At 60.4% G+C, this 21,002-nt stretch overlaps 1 protein-coding gene across 2 annotated transcripts; it reads left to right on the top strand.

The window, feature by feature from the left end:
- The first annotated feature begins 3,571 nt into the window (after positions 1–3,571).
- Positions 3,572–20,493, top strand: WDR75 (WD repeat domain 75). 2 transcript variants are annotated; one of them, XM_045576240.1, is made up of 21 exons: positions 3,572–3,715; positions 7,393–7,522; positions 8,602–8,667; positions 9,352–9,442; positions 10,366–10,490; positions 10,773–10,843; positions 11,011–11,130; positions 11,602–11,690; positions 12,568–12,726; positions 13,219–13,278; positions 13,361–13,476; positions 14,093–14,268; positions 15,264–15,421; positions 15,729–15,909; positions 16,728–16,822; positions 17,071–17,166; positions 17,551–17,720; positions 17,985–18,044; positions 19,324–19,552; positions 19,722–19,813; positions 20,172–20,210. In XM_045576240.1, exons 1-21 carry the CDS (start codon positions 3,633–3,635, stop codon positions 20,175–20,177), a joined length of 2,373 nt encoding a protein of 790 aa, XP_045432196.1. In that variant the 5' UTR covers positions 3,572–3,632; the 3' UTR covers positions 20,178–20,210. The 2 variants fall into 2 exon arrangements, with proteins under 2 accessions (XP_045432196.1, XP_036279092.1); XM_036423199.2 differs by having other exon boundaries at positions 3,573–3,715; positions 19,324–19,470; positions 20,172–20,493.
- Positions 20,494–21,002: the final 509 nt, after the last annotated feature.

Raw genomic sequence — 21,002 nt, 5'->3', positions numbered from 1 at the left:
CGATGATGCACCATCAAACACTTCAAAACCAGTTAAAGACACGTTGAAAGATCTTGCCTGGGAAGTATGAACCCACCATGGGAGGAGGGCAGTGCATCAGGAAGAGGGGCCACACCTGCCTCCCCTCCTCCCGCAGGTGCCCCCGCCGGGCGGCCAGTGTCTCTCCCAAAGGCTCCCGCCAGCACCCCAGGAGCCTGGGAGCCCAGAGGCCGTTGGGGGCCCCTCTGCATCCCCCTGGGGTCTGGCTTCTGCCCTGAAGCCCTCTCCCGGCGCTGGACCCAGCGCAGCAACCAAGCTGTCTGCAGGGGGAAAAATGCAGCCACCCTGCAAGCCTGCAAGCCCACCCCAGGACGCCTCTGGCTGCGTGACGTGTGTGTGTGTGTGTGTGTGTGTGTGTGTGTGTGTGTGTGTCCTGGCGCGGTCTGCACGTTAAACACGGAGGCGCCCAGGCACCCACCTTTGAGGGAGACTGAAGGACGGCACCCTTCGTGAGGCACAGCAGCCAGGCAGCGGGCACGGAGGTCTGAGGGCGGGCACCCCTGTGCGGTGCCTCTGGGCTGGGGAGGGCTGCCTGCAGGCCCGGTGGTTCCAGCCCAGACCGCACAGGCACCCCGCCTCCGGCCGCTGCGGGCGCTGCTGCTGCAGAGGGACTGGCCTCCTGGGCATCGCTGACCGGTTTATTCCACAGGGAAATGTTATCACCTTTTAACCTGCACGACCGGGCCAGACAGACCCGCCTGCTTATCCCGAAACCTCCTCCGGGAAAACCACCCTTTCCCCGTTTCATTCCCTTCAACGCGCGGCCTGTGAGGATTCGGTGTAACTTGTTATTGTCTCTCTCCCGTTTTTAAAAATATGTTTTTTAACCCTCACCTGAGGATATTCTCCCATGAATGTTTATGTTTTAATTTTTTAAAATATATTTCTATTAATTTTTTACAGAGAGGAAGGGAGAGGGATAGAGAGTTAGACACATCAGTGAGATTCCTTGATCAGCTGCCTCCTGCACACCTCCCCCCCCCCCCCCCGGGTATGTGTCCACAGCCTTGACCAGAATGGAACCTGGGACCTTCAGTCCAAAGGACGATGCTCTACCCGCTGAGCCACACCAGTTAGGGCTCCCACTGATGTTTAGAGAGAGTGGGAGGGAGGGAAGAGACAGAAACATCCACGTGAGAGAGACACATGGACTGGGTGCCTCCTGCAGGCATCCTGACCAGGGACTGGGATCGAGCCCGCAACCAAGGCACGTGCCCTTGACCTGAATGGAACCCGGGACCCTTCAGTCCACTGAGCAGACCAGCCAGGGCTCTCCCCCATTTTTAACTGGACAGGGTCCCCCTACCCTGCACCACCCCCACGTGAGGCCCCTCCTGCCCCGTCTCACACACGTCTCTGGGTAACCCTCAGCCTCCACCTCCCCGAAGGGACGGGTCACCCTCAGCGCCCCCAGGAGGCAGGGGCCTGCACAGGAACCCCGCTGTGCCCAGGAGCAGGCCCACAGGTGCTAAGGGCGGGAGCATGGTGTCTCCCGGGAGCCCCTGCACCAGGGAAGGAATGGGCAGGAGCCACTGGTCCCCTCCATGCACCCCAATGGGGGGGGGGGGAGAAGGAGGAGAAAGAGGAGAAGGAGGAGGAGGGGGGGAGGAGGAGGAGGAGGAGGAGGGGGGAGGAGAAGGGGGGAGGAGGAGGAGGAGGAGGGAGGAGGAGGAGGAAGAGGAGGAGGAGGAGGAGGGGGAAGAGGAGGAGGGGGAAGAAGAGGAGAAGGAAGAGGAGAAGGAGGAGGAGGAGGAAGAGAAGAAGGAGGGAGGAGAAGGAGGGAGGAGGAAAAGAAGAAGGAGGAGGAGGAGGAGAAGGAGGAGTAGGAGGAGAAGGAGGAGTAGGAGGAGGGGGAAGAGGAGGAGGAGGAGGAGAAGGAGGAGGAGGAGGAGAAGGAGGAGGAGGAAGAGGAGGAGGAGGAGGAGGAGGAGGAGGGGGTATCCTGCAGGCACATGTCTATCCTGGGCCCATAGAGGCAGGTGGACAAGGCGGGAGAGAGGCTCCTGTGCAAATAGATGGACTGCCATTGGGCCCGGGGTCCCTCTCCTGGGAAAATCTCCTAAGAAACCCAGGACCCGTCAGAGAGCGTACGTCCATGGCAGCACAACGCACACTCGCTAGGATCTGGAGCGGCCTGCCCTGCAGCAGACAGGGGGTGAGAACGCCGAGGGGCATGTGCGCCGCGGGATACCACGCAGCCGTGAAGAGGGAGGAAATCGTATCCCACAGCAGCACTGGGGGCCTGAGAGCCGTGCTGAGTGAACTGAGCCAGGCAGAGAAAGACAGACACCCCATGACTGCTCCCAGTGAACAAAATAAACCGGTGAACAAAGCAGGGAAGCATCCAGCCGAGTGGAACCGCAGAGGAAGGAGGAGGAAGCAGGTGGGAGGGAGGTGGTCAGCCAAGGACCTGAGTGCAGGACCTGTGGCCGCAGCGGGAGGTGGTGAGGGCCTGTGGGGGGAGGCGGGGAGGGGGGGGCGGTCCAGGGAGAACACAGGGGCACCTGTACAATAGGATTTCCTTTACAGTCAGAGGGAGGGCGGGGTGTGGGGAGAGACCACCCCATGAACTCATAGGCGTGTATGCACAACCCATGGACCGGGACGGGGGCAGTGAGGGCCCCGGGGGCGGGCAGGAGAGGTCAGTGCAGGAGGGGGACATCTGTAATACCTTCCACAATGAAGATTATTTTAGAAATAAGGCGGGGGTAGGGAAGAGGTAGTCAACCAAAGACCCTGTGTGCGTCTTTGCAGAGCCCATGGGCGCAGACAGCAGCCCTGCAGGCCTGGGTGGGGGGCTCAGGGGGGCCGGGCTAGAGGGTAAAAGGGAGAAAAAAGGGGACAAATGTAACAATTTCAACAATAGAGACTTAATAATAATAATAATAATTCTAAAGCTGGGACCGGTGTGACTCAGTGGATAGAGCGTCGGCTTGGGGACTGAAGGGCCCTGGGTTCGATTCCGGTCAAGGGCATTTGGTTGCGGGCACATCCCCAGTAGGGGGTTTGCAAGAGGCAGCTGATCGATGACTCTCTCTCATTGATGTTTCTGACTCTATCTCTCTCCCTTCCTCTCTGTACAAAAAACAATAAAAAATATATATATTTAAAAATAAAAATCATAATTTTAAAGGTTTTTATAAATGCATTATAAATGAATGAATTATAAATGAGTGAATGAATGAATGAATGAGTAAATAAATGGATGAATAAGTAGATAAACAAATAAATAAATAAATATTTAAAGAAACGAGTCCAATGGTCCCCAATAGAAACGGCTGTCTGAGTTCCCACCGGCCGTGGCCACATGAAAGATGGCGGCGCGGGCGCGGCGGGCTGCCATAGAGACGCCGGCCTAGAGGAGCCCCGCGCGGCGCCTGTGCGCGTGCGCGCACCGCCCGCGCCCGGAAAGGAAGCGGGGACGGGGCCGCCGCCGGAGCTCCTGCGCCTGCGCGAAGGTGGTGGCGGAAGAGAGGGTTCGGCAGGGCTCCGCCCGACCATCGAGACGCGGTCCTAGAGGAGCCCCGCACGGCGGCCCGAGAGGAAGTCGGGGGCGGGGCGGGCGGGCGCCGGGAGCTCCGCGCCGCGCGAAGATGGAGGCGGCGGCGGCCCGCGTGGTGCGCTGCGGCGGCAGCGAGCTGAGCCTGCGGCGGGCGGTGTTCTCCGCGGACTCCAGGTACGGCTGGCGCCGCGCGGGCCGGGCGCCGGGGCCCGGGCCGGACGGGGCGGAGGGCGGGCGGTGACAGGAGGGCCCGGCCCCGCGCCGGAGAGGGCGCGGGCGGCCCGAGTGCGGGGCGGGACCCCCGGGCGGGCGGTCTCCCGCTCCCGCCGCGGACACGGCCTCCGCTTTGGGGGAAGCGCCTTCCGGCCGCGGGGGAGGCGGGTTCGGAGCCCGGGCCCGGCGGGGACCTGCGCCCGAGTCTTAGCGACCGCGAGGCCGCCGCGGGCTCCCAGCCTTCACCCCGGCCCGGGCTCGGCCCACCGCCCTGCGGGCACCCGCTCCCCTCGGGGCTCCCACATCCCCTGGGCCCTGCCCTGCGGGTGCCACGGAGTGGTTTCCCCGCCTCCTCTCCCTTTTCTGTCCCGGCCCCTCGGACCCCATCCCGAACCCTCCTCGGCCCCCCATCCTGAACCCTCATCGGTCCCCCATCCCCACCCCTCGGCCCCCCCTGCCCGGCCCCTCCGTCCCCTTCCCGGCCCCTCTGGCCCCTATCCTGGCCCCTCGGTCCCCATCCCGGCCCCTCATCGGTCCCCCATCCCCGCTCCTCGGTCCCCCAGCCCCACCCCTCGGCCCCCCTGCCCGGCCTCAGTCACAGCCCTCGGGCCCCTGGGGAAGAGCACCCCTGCTCCTCCCGGTCACCCTCAAGGGGCGGAGCCCCCGGGGCAGCACGGGGGTGGTGCTCACACGTGTCTGGGGCTTAGGTGTGGAGTGTGCCCTGTGGTGAGTGCCTTCGCCTGCTCTGACTTCGTGGAGCCTCGGGGTAACGCCAAGACAGGACAGGGAATCTGGCTTCAAACCCGCCTGTTTGCCTCCATAAAGCGCCTTTTCTGCGGTTCCCTGCCCGTTATTTATAGTAAGCCCGCTCACTGTGCCCCCCTGGGTCTGTCCCATGCCCTGGGGGTGCGGGCCGGGGCCTGACCGCCTTCCCAGGCGGCACAGGACCGCGCTGGCCCGGAGGGGGGAGGGAGGCCTGTGGAGAGGCCCCTGCGCCCAGCAGCCAGGCAGCAGCCGAAGGGCAACTGCGCGGAGCAGGCAGAGCGTGGGGTGCCTTCGGGGGCTGCCGGAGGTTAGAGGATCAGAATTAGAGGATCAGATAGTTCCTTCGGGGGCTGCAGGTTAGAGGGTCAGATAGTGCCTTCGGGGGCCGCAGGTTAGGGGGTCAGATAGTTCCTTCGGGGGCCGCAGGAGGTTAGAGGGTCAGATAGTTCCTTCGGGGGCTGCAGGTTAGAGGGTCAGATAGTTCCTTCGGGGGCTGCAGGTTAGAGGGTCAGATAGTTCCTTCGGGGGCCGCAGGAGGTTAGAGGGTCAGATAGTTCCTTCGGGGGCTGCAGGTTAGGGGGTCAGATAGTTCCTTCGGGGGCCGCAGGAGGTTAGAGGGTCAGATAGTTCCTTCGGGGGCTGCAGGTTAGAGGGTCAGATAGTTCCTTCGGGGGCTGCAGGTTAGAGGGTCCATCGTTCCTTCGGGGGCTGCAGGTTAGAGGGTCAGATAGTTCCTCCGGGGGCCGCAGGAGGTTAGAGGGTCAGATAGTTCCTTCGGGGGCCGCAGGTTAGAGGGTCAGATAGTTCCTTCGGGGGCCGCAGGTTAGAGGGTCAGATAGTTCCTTCAGGGGCCGCAGGTTAGAGGGTCAGATAGTTCCTTCGGGGGCTGCAGGTTAGGGGGTCAGATAGTTCCTTCGGGGGCTGCAGGTTAGAGGATCAGATAGTTCCTTCGGGGGCTGCCGGAGGTTAGAGGATCAGATAGTTCCTTCGGGGGCCGCAGGTTAGAGGGTCAGATAGTGCCTTCGGGGGCCGCAGGTTAGAGGGTCAGATAGTTCCTTCGGGGGCCGCAGGTTAGAGGGTCAGATAGTTCCTTCGGGGGCCGCAGGTTAGAGGGTCAGATAGTTCCTTCAGGGGCCGCAGGTTAGAGGGTCAGATAGTTCCTTCGGGGGCTGCAGGTTAGGGGGTCAGATAGTTCCTTCGGGGGCTGCAGGTTAGAGGATCAGATAGTTCCTTCGGGGGCTGCCGGAGGTTAGAGGATCAGATAGTTCCTTCGGGGGCCGCAGGTTAGAGGGTCAGATAGTTCCTTCGGGGGCCGCAGGAGGTTAGGGGGTCCATCGTTCCTTCGGGGGCTGCAGGTTAGAGGGTCAGATAGTTCCTTCGGGGGCCGCAGGTTAGAGGGTCAGATAGTTCCTTCGGGGGCCGCAGGTTAGAGGGTCAGATAGTTCCTTCGGGGGCCGCAGGTTAGAGGGTCAGATAGTTCCTTCGGGGCCGCAGGTTAGAGGGTCAGATAGTTCCTTCGGGGGCCGCAGGTTAGAGGGTCAGATAGTTCCTTCGGGGGCCGCAGGTTAGAGGGTCAGATAGTTCCTTCGGGGGCCGCAGGTTAGAGGGTCAGATAGTTCCTTCGGGGGCCGCAGGTTAGAGGGTCAGATAGTTCCTTCGGGGGCCGCAGGTTAGAGGGTCAGATAGTTCCTTCGGGGGCCGCAGGTTAGAGGATCAGATAGTTCCTTCGGGGGCTGCAGGAGGTTAGAGGATCAGATAGTTCCTTCGGGGGCTGCAGGTTAGAGGGTCAGATAGTTCCTTCGGGGGCCGCAGGAGGTTAGAGGGTCAGATAGTTCCTTCGGGGGCCGCCAGAGGTTAGAGGGTCCATCGTTCCTTCGGGGGCTGCAGGTGGTCCAGCCGCTGTTGTTGCCGAGGGTCCCAGCGAGGAAAGCTCCTCTGGGGAAGCATCAGTGCGGTCGCGGGGAGTGTTCTAGGCAGACCGGACCCACCATCTGCAGGGAACACCCAGGGCAGTGGCCGGCAAACGGCAGCTCAAAAGCCGTGGTTTGCCGCCTGTTGACTAATGAGTTTGCTGACCTCGGGCCCAGGGGCCTGCCTGCTGGCCCAGGGCTCCGTGTCCTATGAGGGAGAGGCTGTTGGGTTGGGAACCGCTGACAGGTCCAGGGAAAGGGTTCCAGATGGGGTCAAACCACCTGGGCCTCAGGAGTTTGGATCGCGTGCTGAGGCGGGGGAGGGCAGTGGATGGTTTAGTTTGGTGTTATTAAGGCGTGCTCCGGGCGCATGCACACGATGAGCCGGTGTGAGTTTGAAGGCACAGTGAAGGCGCACCTGGGGACGCAGGCCGTCCCTGAGTGTCCAGGCTGGAGGGGGCGTGGGCAGGGAGAGGAGGACATCGCTGGGAGGCTGCCCGGAGCTCGGCGCTCCTGTTGCCTGGTCTGTAGACAGTGCTCCCAGCCCGCTGTGACTGCCACCTGGCCACAGTGCTCAGAAGAATCAGAGGCTCAGAACACAACATAGTGACCGGCCGGCATTAGAACAGTCGCTCTTGTTATTTTATGATGATTATTTACTGGTTCATTTCACCCAGTTAATTTATCAGCCTCTGAGGTTCAGGCAAGTTCTGCTCCACAAACTGGACTGGACATTGGGAAACACAATACCTCTGCCCCGCAGGTCTGAGGCAGGTAAGGGAGGTGGTGCTTCCAACACGAGGTGAACACACTGCCCGCGGCCTGTGGTCTGTGCTGTGAAACAGCCAGCAGTCCAGCAGCCTCTGCCGGAAACCGCGGCTTGGAAGGGACTTGGACACCAAAGGGCGTCTCTCTCTCTCTCTCTCTCTCTCTCTCTCTCTCTCTCTCTCTCGCTCGCTGCAGGTACCTGCTGTGTGTGTCGGGGGACTTCGTCAAGGTGTACAGCACAGCCACGGAGGAGTGCGTGCACGTGCTGCAGGGCCATCGGGACCTGGTGACCGGCATCCAGCTCAACCCCAACAACCACCTCCAGGTGCCCCGCCCCAGCCTGTGTCTGTCACGTTGGCTGATTGCTGCAGGAACATTGGCATTGCATTGGCTGGGAGTCTGTCCGGGTTATGAGCAGGGAGAGAACGAGGCTGAATTTCTGATTCAAGATATTGTCACTTTTTTTTTTTTTTAACTTTTTTGTTCCCAACACCCAAGAATGTGCAATTTACTGGTCATTAACCTAGGGTCTCAGCGCACGCTGCGCAGCCTGTGGTATGTTGTCGGTCACTGTCACTCAGGCCGGTAGCTGTGCTGAGTGAGGCTCGTGGAGGCCCGAGCCGGACACTCAGGGTCTGGCACCCAGTGAGCTTGACTAGTCTTCTCGTTCCTCTCACGCCTGGTGACTAGCACATCCAAGGGGCAGCTGGGTCTCGGTGTTTCTCGAACCGGCTTGGCCTCTGCACTCCTGTCTCCGGAGCTCCTGTTGTGAGTGCTGCCGGGGTGTTCTGTAGCTCCTTTAGAGACCGCTTCTTAGTGATGACACACAAGCCCCTCCTGGCCGGCATCTGGACCAGAAGGGCCCTCGGGCAGTGGGTCAGTCGGTTCCTTTTAGGACAGACTGTGGGCCTCCGTCTCCCTCCACCACAAAGCTCTCGCTTCTCGAATTCAAGAACAAGGATCTGTCGCTTTAATTCAGGGCTTAAGTGCCAGCCAAGCTACCAAAGAGGCGATCGGAAGCACTGCCTGTCGGCCAGGCCTCCGCGGAGCAGGGTCCTCACTGGCTGGCGGGAGGGTTGGAAGCACTGCCTTCCTGGCGCAGATTGGGACAGGAGGCAGCCGGCCCTGAGGGCTGTGGACGACAGTCCCCCCGCGACGGAGGTTGGCCTTTCCCCGTTTTAATGGCTCCTTCAGTGATGGGTCTGCCGCCTCCACAGCTGTGGTGAGATGGGCACAAACAATAGGAATTTTGCCAAAACAACACAAATAAATGACTCCACTTCTCTAAGACGAATAGTGAATTAGTGGGCAAAATGCCTTCTGTGTTAGCATTTAATTCACTTGATGTCTTACTGGAGTTTTGTGGTTTTTTTAACCTGTTTTTTAATGTGTTTACCCTTTTAGCTGTATTCTTGTTCCTTTGATGGCACCATTAAGTTGTGGGACTACCTGGATGGCATTTTGATAAAGGTATGTGGGCTGGTCTTCCATTTTTACTGTGTGAAAAGGAATGGCGGGACAGTTTAACTGCCCACTACTCCTCTGTAAGGCCAGATGGCATTCCTAAACAAGTCAGAGTCATAGCCCCAAAGCAAATCTGACTGTAAAAACTTCCAACTTTAACAAAAAATGAGCAGTAAGTGAAGATAATATTTACTAAAGATATGCAGTAAACGCTAAGATGTGCCTGCCCTCGTGGTAACTAAAGAAACGTAAATGTAAACGTAAGTGTCCCAGCACTTCCCACCAGTCGTGCTAAATTATAGACTGAAAGAAGCCTGATGGTGGGAAGAGTGTAGAGAAGCATGCTTCGAACACGAATGCCCTGGCTCCAGCAGTCTCCCCGTCAGGCATCTCCTGATGAAAACAGTGCATGTGCGTGTCACCCTTAGCGCACTGCTTATGGCAGAAGGAAGAGTAACCTTGATGCCCGTTAAAATGTGGTCGTCCGTTCGGTAGAATGCTACACAGCCATGAAAAGGAAGCGGCAGGCTGTGTGATGTGGAAGGCCACTCGATAAGTGCGCGTTGTCTTCTGTGTGCACGCCCTCTTCTGGTGTGAGCAGAAGGGACGGAAGTCCCTGCCGGCGTGGGACAGGGGTTGGGGCGGGGCTCCGGCGGGTGGAGGGCTGACAGCCTGGCTTTTACCTTTCAGACTTTCACAGTTGGGCACAAACTCCACGCCCTCTTCACTCACGCGCGTGCTGAGGATTCTGTCTTCGTTACGATAAATAAGGAAAAGCCAGGTACGGTGTGATTGATGGACTCTGCTTGGCACAGTTACCAAACGCAGGAACCTGCGGCCCGGGTGGTAAAGGCTGTTGTGTTCAGAACTCACAGTGCAGGCAGCTCTGAGGCTGTCCCTGGCCAGCGGCTGGATTGGCTCCCGGCTTGTTAGCTGAGTGAGTCCTTCCCGGTTCTGTATTTTTATTTCGCTTTGTTTTCAGGGGGTTTTTTTGCTGGGAGGTTGGGGAGGGGGGAACCAATTTGCCAATTGTTAGTATAGCATGGACTTTTCAGTGACCTGAGACTGCTCAAAATTGTGACATTTTGAGTAGTGACAATTTTAGCTGAATTTTTTTAAGCTAAAATTCATTTGGTGCCAAATCTGTTAGTGAATAACATTTTATCTGTCAAAATATTACATTAAAAAAAAAAAAAGTAAGTTTAGTTTTCCCCTGTGTAGTCATCTCTAAAAAATATTCCAAAAACGTTCTGGAAATGGCAACATTCTAAAACAATCAAGTTGCCTTCTCAAATGACTGCTTCAAACATAACAGTCTCCACTGTTTAGGTTCTGTTTTGTGTGTAAATACATGGATTCTTAAGTTCAGGTCCTCGCTCCCTGGCTGACAATTCAGAGTCACTGGGTCCGAGGCCTGGCCTAGGGGTCTGTGTTAATACGTCCCCAGGGGGTTCTGCTCCCTGTGTCTGGTTGCCTTTTTTCACACGCACCCCGACTCCTCGGCGGGGAGGGCGGTGCCCGTGCTGGAACAGCTGTCAGTGGGGCCGTGGTCCTGACCGGCTGCACATAGGAATCTCCAGGGAACTAACGCATGAGATGCAGAGCGCCTGCTGGAAAGCCGTTAGTTCACGAAGGCCTGCAGTGGCTGACACCGTGGCCTCGAGGGGCGGGGCGCGCTCTGACCCGGCCCGCGCTCCTGTGCAGATGTGTTCCAGCTCGTGTCCGTGCCGCTGCCCCGCACCCCGCGCCAGGACGCCGAGGCCGGGGAGCCCCGCCTGGTGCTGGACTGCATCAGCCCGTCGCCCAAGTGCGTCGCCTTCGGGGGCCAGGTCAGACCCCCCCCTGCCGTCCGTCCTCGCGCCTTTCCTCACCGGGCTAGTCGGAGGCTGAGGGCTGTGTCTCTGGAGCGGGTGTTTGCGGGTGGGTTTGCCAGACCATCTCGTTCTGTATGTCCTGTGTGACGGCTCTTGTAACGCCAGTTGTCCAAAGCACAGTCCGTGTTCTGGCGTTTGCACTGTGTGTGTCTGCAGAAAAGCTGTTACCACACGGACTGTGTGCAGCGTCTCCTACGGAGCGCTGACTGCTCGGGCGTGTCGTCTTCTCTGAACCAGGGCGACTACGTGGCGGCCGTGCGGGACTTCTACCTGTCCGTGTATTTCTTCCGGAAGAAGGCCACATCCCGGTGAGCGTCCCCCGGCAGCGCTGGCCGCGTGCAGCAGGGCGAGGGCCTGCTGCCGTTGTCCCGCTGCCATTCCTTCGGCCAGGGCAGGGCGGATGCCGGCTCTCAGCTTCAACAAGGAATTAACTGCTTACACGAGACTTCAATAATCACGAAAATGTTTCTTTCAGGTTTACTTTGTCATCGTCAGAAAACAGGAAACACGCGAAGAACAACTTCACGTGTGTCGCGTGTCACCCGAAGGAAGACTGCATAGCGACCGGGCACAAGGACGGCAAGATCCGCCTCTGGTCAGGGCTCGGGAGGGCGCTGGTGTCTGTGCTGCTGCGTGCTGTCCGCAGGGCGGCCGCCTCGGTCGGGAGGGGGCAGCACAGGGCCGCTGCCCCTTAACACACACCCCCCCTTCCGCCACACACACACACACACACACACCCGCTCCCCCATCTGTGCTGCTGTGCATGCACCTCAGTGCGCATGCTCACTGCTTTAGGGGGGATGTTCCGCTGCAGTCACGTTACTGAAGAGAGCTTTGTTGTCTGCCTTTGAGTAAAAAGGAAAGAGTGAGTGACAGGAAGGGGCTAGCTGAATGGTAGGACCCCAAGAAGGCCTGTGTTTATCAACATGACTGGTTAGAAACAGAAAATGGGTCCAGGATACTTTTAGGACATCAGGACCCATAAGCTTGATACCATGATTTATTGTTTTGTGCAGAAATGTTATATACACCTTTGGTGAAATTAAAAATATTGGTTCTCCAACAGGAGGGGTTTTGATGATGAAAGGAAATACACGTACACGTGTCTGCACTGGCACCACGACCTGGTCATGGACCTGGCTTTCTCAGCAACGGGTGAGGCACGCTTAGTGGTTTCGTTAACATGCTCCTGAACTTTTGGAGCATGTGAATCCGGTATTTTAATCTTGATGTTTGAAGTCTTTCTTATCTTAGGATGAGATCACGTTGAATCAAAGCAGTAACAGTGTTTCAGGAGGGACACGTTCGGTGTTTTATCCCGAAGCTCGCGTTTGCAGGCGATCTCGGGGGCCCTGGGTGGGAATTAAAGGCCTTCAGTCCACGTGGCTGAGTGCCTGCCTCACGAGTGTGTCTGTCACCTGGTGACCATTCGGCTCTGTGGTTTCCCCTCGCTCCGTAAGCAGGCTGGTTAAATGGACTTACGTTTCGAGTGTTAAGACAACCTCACGTTCCTCTGCAGTGAGCCACTGGGTTCCGCCCGATCCTGACGTTTAGTCAGGAGCCCTGTCTGTCAGGAGACCGGCCTGGGGCCGCTTTCCGGGGCTCCTGTAGATGCAGGACGTGCCGGAGACACAAACGGGGAAATGTCCTCTGTTACCGGAAGGTTCCTTCCCAGAGCAGCCATCAGGCCTGCGGTGCTTGTTTCTTTCCGTTCTCCCTGTTCTCGGGAGGAGCTGGTCCGCAGCAAACCGGTCAGATGCCGTGGGAAGGCAGGCCCTGGTTGTGACCCTAAGCCTTGGTCTAGAGACGAGAAGCTAGGAACGCACTGTGCATGTTTAAGACAGTCCAGTGCTCGCTTCGGAGCGCATGTCTGCCATTGGAACCGCAGCGGTCAGCCGGCCCTGTGCAAGGTGACCGCACGTCCATGGAGCGTTGCATGTTTAGAGAGGTCGTTTCTCTAGCATGGCAGAAAACTAAGCGCTGAGTCTACTCTCTTCCTTTCCCCTCCAACCGCCCGCCTCCGCGGGAAAAGGCAGCAGCCTGCTGAGCGGCGGCCGCGAGTCGGTGCTGGTGGAGTGGCGCGACGCGGCCGAGAAGACCAAGGAGTTCCTGCCTCGCCTGGGCGCCACCATCGAGCACATCGCCGTCGCGCCGGCCGGGGACCTGCTCTGCACCTCCCACGCCGACAACAGTACGTCCGCCCCGTGGCGAGGCCGCCCCGGGTGACCCTCCACCGCCGCACCTGCAGGAGGGCGCACAGGCCAAGCCCGCCCCAAGCAGCCTCCGCCTAGGGGCACGTCCCTCTCCGTCCGTCCCCGTTCTGGCCCCTTTCCGCCGAGACCCGCCCCATCCCTCTTCCCAGAGGCTGCGCAGCGGGGCTCAGTGTGTGGTGTTCATGTGCCGCTCACGTTTCAGACCTTCCCATGTGGAGTGAACCGGGTGGGAAGTGGAGGGCGGGCTGAGGGGCCTGGTGCTGTAGGCACGTGCGCTTCCGGAAGAGGTGGCCGGGGCGAGGGCTGCTCTGGCAGGAACGGGGGCGTCTGCCTGTTCCCACGCCCGACGGAGAGCCCGGAGCCAGCGCCTCCTGCCCCCAGTGGGCACTCCTAATGCACCCGAGCCTCCACCTGCAGCCCTTCAGAGGAAGGCTCTTTCGGCTGCTCACGGGAGTGTTTTGTGCCCACAGAGATCATCGTCATTGGCCGGAACCTGGAGGCCTGCGCGGTGATCCAGGGCCTGGTGAGAGGTACTGCGGCACGGGGCGGGCGGCGGTGTCCGGGGAGGCGGGTGGCGGTCTGGCTTCAGCCGCTGTGTCCCTCTCTCTGCAGATAGCAGTGTCCTGACGGGCTTGATGGTTGATCCGAGAACGAAAGCTTTGGTTTTGAACGGGAAGCCTGGCCATTTGCAGTTCTATTCTCTCCAGAGCGATAAGCAACTGTACAACGTAAGCTTCTGGCCCAGCGCTGCCTTAAGCTGGTGGGAGCTGGCAGCCCCGAGGGGCCCTGGCCACCACGCGCTCAGCAGCGCTCGGTCGTCTGCAGCTGGTCCTGGTGGCCTTGGCCATGGCCATGGCCGCTCTGTCTCTTGTCGTGTTTCAGACTCTTAAGTAGCTGCACACCGTCTGCCTCGGGCCCGGGCCCGGAGGGAGGCTGTGGCTCCGCCTATGGGGGGGCGGCCATGGTGCACTGAGTCGAGCTCCCCGCTCAGACTAGAGGGAGGCCTCCTGGGACCCGAAGCACAGCCAGCGGCCGCCTCTCCCTGTCCCCCGGGTCCCCCACAGTCTGTCCGGGAGCTGTGGCACCTTCTCCCTCCTCACCTGTCAGCCTCAGAGAGAGGAAACTTGCGGGTCTTTTCCCTCCCACATTTCTATGCAGTCCCAGAGATAGCAGGCACCTAGCATGTGTGGTAAACACGCCGGGAAGGGGTGAAAGGAACAACTGGGAATAGAACGCTGGGCTACTCTCAGCAGTCTGTCTGTTCCACTTCTCACAGTTATCCTTGAATGCTCTCACATGCGTGTATTTGCGTTAATAAGCGTGTTGGATTTTTTTAACCACCAGCTGGACATTGTGCAGCAAGAATACATCAATGACTGCGGTCTGGTCCAGATCGAGCTCACAAAGGCTGCGTTCGGCTGCTTCGGCGCCTGGCTCGCAACCGTAGAGCAGCGTCAAGAAAAGGAGGGGGAGCTGGAGCTGCAGATGAAGCTGTGGGCGTACAACAAGAAGACACAAGGGTGAGCCCTTTGCAGCCCAGTGGCAGCGTGTGTTTCCTCTCGGGGTTTCATGCTGTGTTCTGGTGAACGTTAGGTTTAGGTGACGGAGGGGCGTGCTTCTGATAACGCCGTTACGCTTTCTGCTGAGACAGCACAGGTGTCCCCGGCCATCAGTCATCTGACTGCATGAGTGACCACATGGGGCAGGACACCCCGGACATCAGGCCTGGCTCCAGGCAAACCAGGGTTAGACTCTGAACGTCTCAGCTCGTGGCTCCCCCTTAGGGAACATGGCAGTGTAGGCGGTGGGGTACGTGTGTGCGTGTGCGCGCGCGTGTGTGGACTGGGTAAGGAGCCCACCAGTTTCCCATACCAGGGCCGTCCAGCCCTTTATCAAGTACTTCCTGTGTGCCAGAGCGAGGCTGCCTGCTTTGCACCCAGAGTGTGTGGGATACGCCCGGCGTCCATCTCCCCAGGGATGGGAACAGCCCGGTCACCCTCCCAGAACCCAAGCTTTTTCCAAAGCACAACCCGGTGCTGCCGGATGTCCTTCACTGAGCACAGGGCCGGCCCGGTCCATCTGCCCTCAGCCAGGCGGGACAGGCGGCTCGGTGGGCAGGCACTGAGTGCCGACGGTCCATCTGCCCTCAGCCCGGCGGGGCAGGCGGCTCGGTGGGCAGGCACTGAGTGCCGACGGGCGGTGGAAGGAGGTGGGGTCTTTGTACTCAGAAGCAGCCAGGGAGGCCCTGGGCCATGCAGGCAGCTTTCGGGGGTCATGTTTGATGTCCGTTACCCTGACGTCGTTCCATTAGGGTGCCCCGATGCTCCATCACCTCTGCGTGTGGGCGCTGCTCAGGACGGGCTGTCAGGAGCAGGCGGCTGGCTGTCATTCCCGGCCCTTCCGAGGTGCCGTTGCAGGATGTACAGCAGCCGCGCTGATTGTGTGAGCACTCCGACGACGGCGCACCCCGTCCTGGTGTTAGGGTGACACGCGGCGTCTCCTCCCTTCCTTCCAGGTTTCTTCTCAACACCAAGGTCAGCGCGCCCCACGAGGACCGCGTCACCGCCCTGTGCTTCCGCAGCGCCGACAAGTCCGACGTCCCCACGCTGGTCACGGCCAGCAGGGACGGCCGCTTCAAAGTGTGGGTCTTAGCCGACGACTCGGACATCTACAGTGAGTGCTCCCGAGCAGCCCGAGAGCGATGGGTCAGCTCCTGTGCTGCTGACTCAGCATGAGACCACACTGACGGGCCTTTCGGTGATGCTGGACTGCTCCCTTTGCAAGGGGGCCGAAAGGGCTCGGCGTGCAGCCGCCCGCGGCCCCACCAGGGGGCGGCCGAGGTCTCTGGGCCGAGCATGAGCTGCAGCTCAGCCCGAGCCAGCAGCCTCCTCACCAGGGAGCAGGGTTCTGCCTGTTGGGTGACTTCCCACACATTATCTCGCTGTGGTGCCGTCTCTCAAGTGTGTCCGTGTCTCTGCAGGGAAGGCTGAGGGCTGGACCTGCGATTTCGTGGGCAGTTACCACAAGTACCAGGCCACCAACTGCTGCTTCTCGGAAGACGGCTCGCTGCTGGCCGTCAGCTTCGAGGAGACGGTCACCATCTGGGAGTCGGACACCTGGGAGCTCCGGTGCACGTTCTGTCAGCGGGCTGGGCGCGTGCGGTGGGTGCACGATGTCTGTGCGTGCGCTCCTCTGGGGTAACAGACTCCTCTCTGGGGCGGCCGGGGGCCGGGGGCCGCAGCTGAGTGGGGCGGGAAGCCCAGCCCTCTGTGGGTGAGCCCGGGGCTGGAGCCGCCGTTTCTGGCACCAGGAGGGACACCTGGTTCCGGGCCTGCGGGTTCTCTCTCACCACACGCGTCATGTGCTGCCTCGTGACCAGCTGTGCCTGAGCCTTGGGGTCCCCCCCTTCAGGGGCCAGCGCTGGGGACAGTGGCAGACGGCGAGGACACGGCTCCCGCTCCCAAAGCGTCTGACTCTGAATTCACTTAGTGGGTTCACAGTGCAAACTCCTCCTCGGGTGAACGAGCACAGAAAGGGGCCGTTAGTAAATGTCTGTATGTTTCACATACACTGTGTGTGTGTGTGTGTGTGTGTGTGTGTGTGTGTGTGTGTGTGTGAGTGTGAGAGAGAGAGTGTGTGTGTGTGTGAGTGTGTGTGTGTGTGTGAGAGTGTGTGTGTGTGTGAGGTGTGTGTGTGAGAGAGTGTGTGTGTGTGTGTGTGTGTGTGTGAGAGAGAGAGAGTGTGTGTGTGTGTGTGTGTGTGTGTGTGTGAGAGAGTGTGTGTGACTACACCACAAAGTATAGTAGAGAAGGAACTGTCCTCAAACCTGTTTCCCAAGGAAGCTTCCTCTGGTGCCGCCTCGTCCCTCTCTGCACGGTGACCGGAGAAAGGCGGGGCCTCTGGACGGCCGGGCGGGCGGGGGGCGGGCGGGCTGGGGGCCGCAGCTGGGCCCGGCGGGCTGACTGCTCCTGGTCCGCAGGCACCTCTGCTTTGGGAGGCTGACGTGCTCCAAGTACCTGCTGGGAGCCACCGAGAGCGGGACCCTGTGCTGCTGGAACCTGCTGAGCTGTGCACGTAAGGCGTCTTCCAGCCACTCAAAGCAAGGACGGGCTTCTGGGTTGCAGCGTCGTCTTCTAAAGGGGCCGCTCTGACAGGCTGCAGGGAGGGGAGCCTCGCGTGGTGTGGAAGGAGGGTTGTCCTGCCTGCCCTCGGCAGCTTCCCCAGCTGTCCCTGTGTGCCGGTCCCCTCCAGTCCGGGCGGAGACCAGGTGGCGGGCGTGGGCGCACTCGGGCCAGCAGCAGTGACCGCTCTCCTTTCCCCAGTGGAATGGAGCACAAAGCTGGGCGTCAGCGTGATGGAGCCGGACCCGCGCTCGGAGCACGTGGCCGCCGTCGCTCGGTCCTCGGGGGGCTCGGACTGTGAGTGCAGACCACGCTGGCACGTGGGGTCTGTGACAGTTCTCTAACGGCTGCGGTGGAAGTGGGGTCACACTTGCCCGCCAGTGAGAGGTGTGAAGCCTCGGAGCCCGCAGCACTGCCCGCCCTCCAGTCCCTGTTCCCGCACTGAGTGCTGGGCACGTGTGTCTCCTGGGCGTCCTGCAGCCCGCTCCCCGCACACCCTGCTCCTGCAGCAGCCGCGCTGGGCTCTGTCTGTCCCCAGCTGGGCTCTGGGCTCCGGGGCGGGTCCTTCCTCCTGCTCACCCGTGGCCTCGCTCTTCCCGGACACACAGGCGTCCGGAGGGTGCCCCAGCCTGAGGCCAGAGCTGCCTTTGCAAAGTGTGCGGTCTGTCCGTCTTCCTCCAGTGTTCGTGTTCAAGCCGAGTGAGCCGCGGCCGCTGTACGTCCAGAGGAGCATCTGCAGCGAGGAGGTCCGGTGGGGCGTGTTTGTGCCTCGAGACGTGCCCGAGGCGCTCGCCTCCGAGGCGCTGCAGTGGCTGAACAGGTCCCAGTTCTACTTCCTGACGGCGTCGCAGGTGCGCGCCCTCCCGGAGGCCTCTGGGTTGGGGACTGCGCCGCTGGGCCGCGGGAGGATGGTGGCCAGGACAGGACGGGAGCGGGGCCTTGGGGAGGGAGGCTCCCACAGGAAGTTGTCCGTGTGCTCTGTGTCCGCCCGACTCTGCGCGCCCTCAGGCGGAGCTGGATGCTCCCGGGTCAGACGAGAGGCTGGCTCCCTTTCTCAGTCACGTCGCTTCCTGGCCTCCGCAGTCCTCTCTGACGGCGCCCGTTTTCTCTTGCAGAGTTTGCTGACCTTCAGCTCCAAGTCTCCCGAGGAGAAGCTCACGCCAACGAGCAAGCAGGTACGTGTGCTGCTCCCGGCAGACTGCGTGGGTCCTGCACGCCTCGCCTGGCCCGACCGGGAACTAGTCCGTGCTCCCTGAGCCTCCTGAAGGCGCTGCTCTGAGCGTGCGGTTTGCTGTGTGAGCCCGTGTTCCGTGCTCATGGCGCAAAGAGGCGCGCAGTCCCTGAGACATGTCAGGGTCGGCCTTCCGTCCACAAGTGTCTGAGGAACACGTGTGTGTTGCTGACTGGGTTTTGAGATGCAGGGTCACCTGTGACAGCTGTTGAAGCGGAAGCTGTCGCTCTTTTCCACACCCACCCCCACCCCCACACACACACCTCACACACACACCCCCCCACACACACACCACACACACACACCACACACACACACACACCACACACACACACACCACACACACACACACACACACCTCGCTGAGCGGAAGGCCATGCTCTCAGCACTCTGCGGTCTGTTCCCATGTGCCCGAGTTCCCACCGTCACCGGAAGGCCAGCACACGTGCTCATGGATCAGTTTCAGCGACCTAGTCCTCCTGGGGCTAGCCATTGGAGAGTGTCAGCCTTGGGGCTGGGGGGAGCAGGCAGCTGCAGGCGTTAGACACAGGTGAACGAAGCTCACAGGCACTGTTCCAAGTGCGGAGACCATGAGGGAGGACGGGTACTGCTGGCCGTGCTGAAGGGGGTGCCAGTCAGCCTTCAGGAAAGGGTTTTCCCCCGGAACGTGGGGCCTCCGACGCTGTGACCAGACAGCTGGGGGAGAATCAGGGCCTCCTTCCTTCACCTCTGCTCTTTTTCTGGGACTCCTGCTAGGCTGGCGCGCAGATTTTCTTCATTCCTCTGTTCTCTGGAGACGGCCTTGTTTACCCTCCGAGGGCCCTTTCCGGTTCTCTCACCTGGCCCGTTCCGTCAGGGTCTGCCCGTTGGAGGCCGTGTCTGTGGTGCGAGCCTACGGGCAGCGCACAGCCGCGGTGGCCAGCCTCCCGGACCTCACGCACACCACAGGCCACGGCCCCCTGTGTCGACTGCTGGCCTAGAGCCCTCCTTCCCGGGCCCGCCAGCCCCGCCCTCAGCCTGCGCCGGGGCCGCCCTCACGGGCGTCGGGGACGGGGCGGCAGTGAGAAGCGGTTGGCTCTGCCATCTCCGCGCCCCAGTCGCCTTCCTCAGCATAAGTGGCTGCTGGGCTGGCTGCTCTGCCAGTGACACAGGAGACAGCAGGGCGTTCCGAGGGCTTCGCTGCCCCCTGGCCGTCGGGAAGTGACGGCCCTGTCTTCCTCCAGCTGCTGGCAGAGGAGAGCCTGCCCGCCACCCCATTCTACTTCCTCCTGGGCCGGCACCGGCAGCAGCGGGGCGAGCAGGCGGACGGCGCCGCGGACGGCGAGCGGGTGCAGCTGCCCACCACGGAGGGCGTCCCCGCCGTCAGCGAGGTGAGCGGCGCCGGTGGCTCAGCCCTGGGCAGACGCGTGCAGGCCCTACCAGCGGCCCGTAACCCCTCCGCTGGGCAGCGAGGTACAGACCCCGCAGCGCACGGACGGGGACGCAGACTCGGGGGGCGCTGTCTGCGTGAGGTGGGAGGGAGCAGCAGTCTCGCTCTGGGGAACCTGCGGCGGGAGGGTGGGTGGGTGGGTGGGTGGTTTGGCGGCGACTCTAGGTGAACCCTGGTTTCCGTTTCCCGCAGCTGCTGCACACGCCCGCCCACGTGCTGCCCTCGGCTGCCTTCCTGTGCTCCCTGTTCATCAACTCCCTGCTGCTGGCCACCGAGGCCCCGAGGTAGGTGCTGCGGGGGTGGGGTCTGCTGTGGGGACCCGTGTTAGACCGTCCTTCCCTGGATGTCTGCTTTATAGACTCCACATGACACGGGGTTCTGAGGTCAGTAGGTAAAACACATTGACAATTGACAAGTGTTAGAAAAGAGATCTTTAGTGTAGGTTTTAAGGATTCCGTATGTAATCCAAAATTACACCTTTTGTAAGTTCACCTGCTCTTGTATAATAGCCTATAATTTCTAAACTGCACACAAGATTTTCATTTACTTTGTGTGATTCTACAATACCTTTACCGAGTATCTTAGAGTTATTTTTTACAGACGTTTACTCGCAAATAGTCAGTTTCTGTTCTGTTGTTAAAGTGCTGAAGAAACGCCTGAGGATGCGGAGATGGAGGAAGAGGGAGAAAGGGACAGTTCGGAGGAGGAAGACGCTGCCCCTGAGCAGGCCCAGCAGGCCGGGCTCCCGGACGGGGGGGACGGGGGGGACGAGGCCGAGGCCCTCCAGCAGCAGCTGTCCAAGTGCGCGGAGAAGGAGCTGCGGAAGCTGCGGAGGGTGGACTACAGCTGGGTGGCCGTCCCCTAGCCCCGGCCCTGCACTCTGTTGTGTGTGGGTGTTCCAGAAACGCCTTCGTTAACGCTATTCCCGTTTTTTAAATAAATATGAACAGGCTTCCTTCTTAAATAACTGGTCCTGTGCTTTTTGGACTGAAGGGTCCTGGTTCCATTCCAGGCAAGGGCACAGGCCCGGGTAGTGGGCTCCATCCCCCGGGGGGGGCCTGCAGGAGGCAGCCAATCAGTGATTCTCTTTCATCGTTTCTATCTCCCTTTCCCTCTCTTCCTCTGACATCAACAAAAATGTATTTAAAAGACCAAGATACCAGCATCAGTGCAGTGCAGTTACACGAAGTCTGCTTGTGCCGAGTCCAAGAACAAACACCTTTTTGACCAGCTCAATTGCTTTTCAGCAAAGAGTCTGTCCTCCATTACGTAAAAGGAGTGGAGCTGCCACGTTCTAACCACTCAGCATGTGGTTTCCCAGTTCTCCGATGCCCTTCTGTAAAAACGAGAGTGAAGCATGAGCTAGAGAGGCAGAGGGGCGAGTTCTGAGCTCACCTCCGGGGCAGGCTGCGGGGCAGGCCCCTCCAGCTCAGACTGAGGAGGGAAGCCAGGCGGCCACCGCTGCTCCTGTGG

The sequence above is a fragment of the Pipistrellus kuhlii genome, unplaced genomic scaffold (genome assembly GCF_014108245.1).
Source record: "Pipistrellus kuhlii isolate mPipKuh1 unplaced genomic scaffold, mPipKuh1.p scaffold_m20_p_79, whole genome shotgun sequence".
Classification (NCBI taxonomy): domain Eukaryota; kingdom Metazoa; phylum Chordata; class Mammalia; order Chiroptera; family Vespertilionidae; genus Pipistrellus; species Pipistrellus kuhlii.
The sequence above is the reverse complement of the archived record's forward strand: the minus strand, read 5'-3'. Positions and strand labels throughout refer to the sequence as shown.

Coding starts and splice junctions, on each gene's coding strand:
- WDR75 (XM_036423199.2), top strand. CDS start 3,633: ATGGAGGCGGCGGCGGCCCGCGTGGTGCGCTGCGGCGGCAGCGAGCTG. Junction 3,716..7,392: donor GTGTTCTCCGCGGACTCCAG/GTACGGCTGGCG, acceptor CGCTCGCTGCAG/GTACCTGCTGTGTGTGTCGG. Junction 15,422..15,728: donor CGACGACTCGGACATCTACA/GTGAGTGCTCCC, acceptor GTGTCTCTGCAG/GGAAGGCTGAGGGCTGGACC.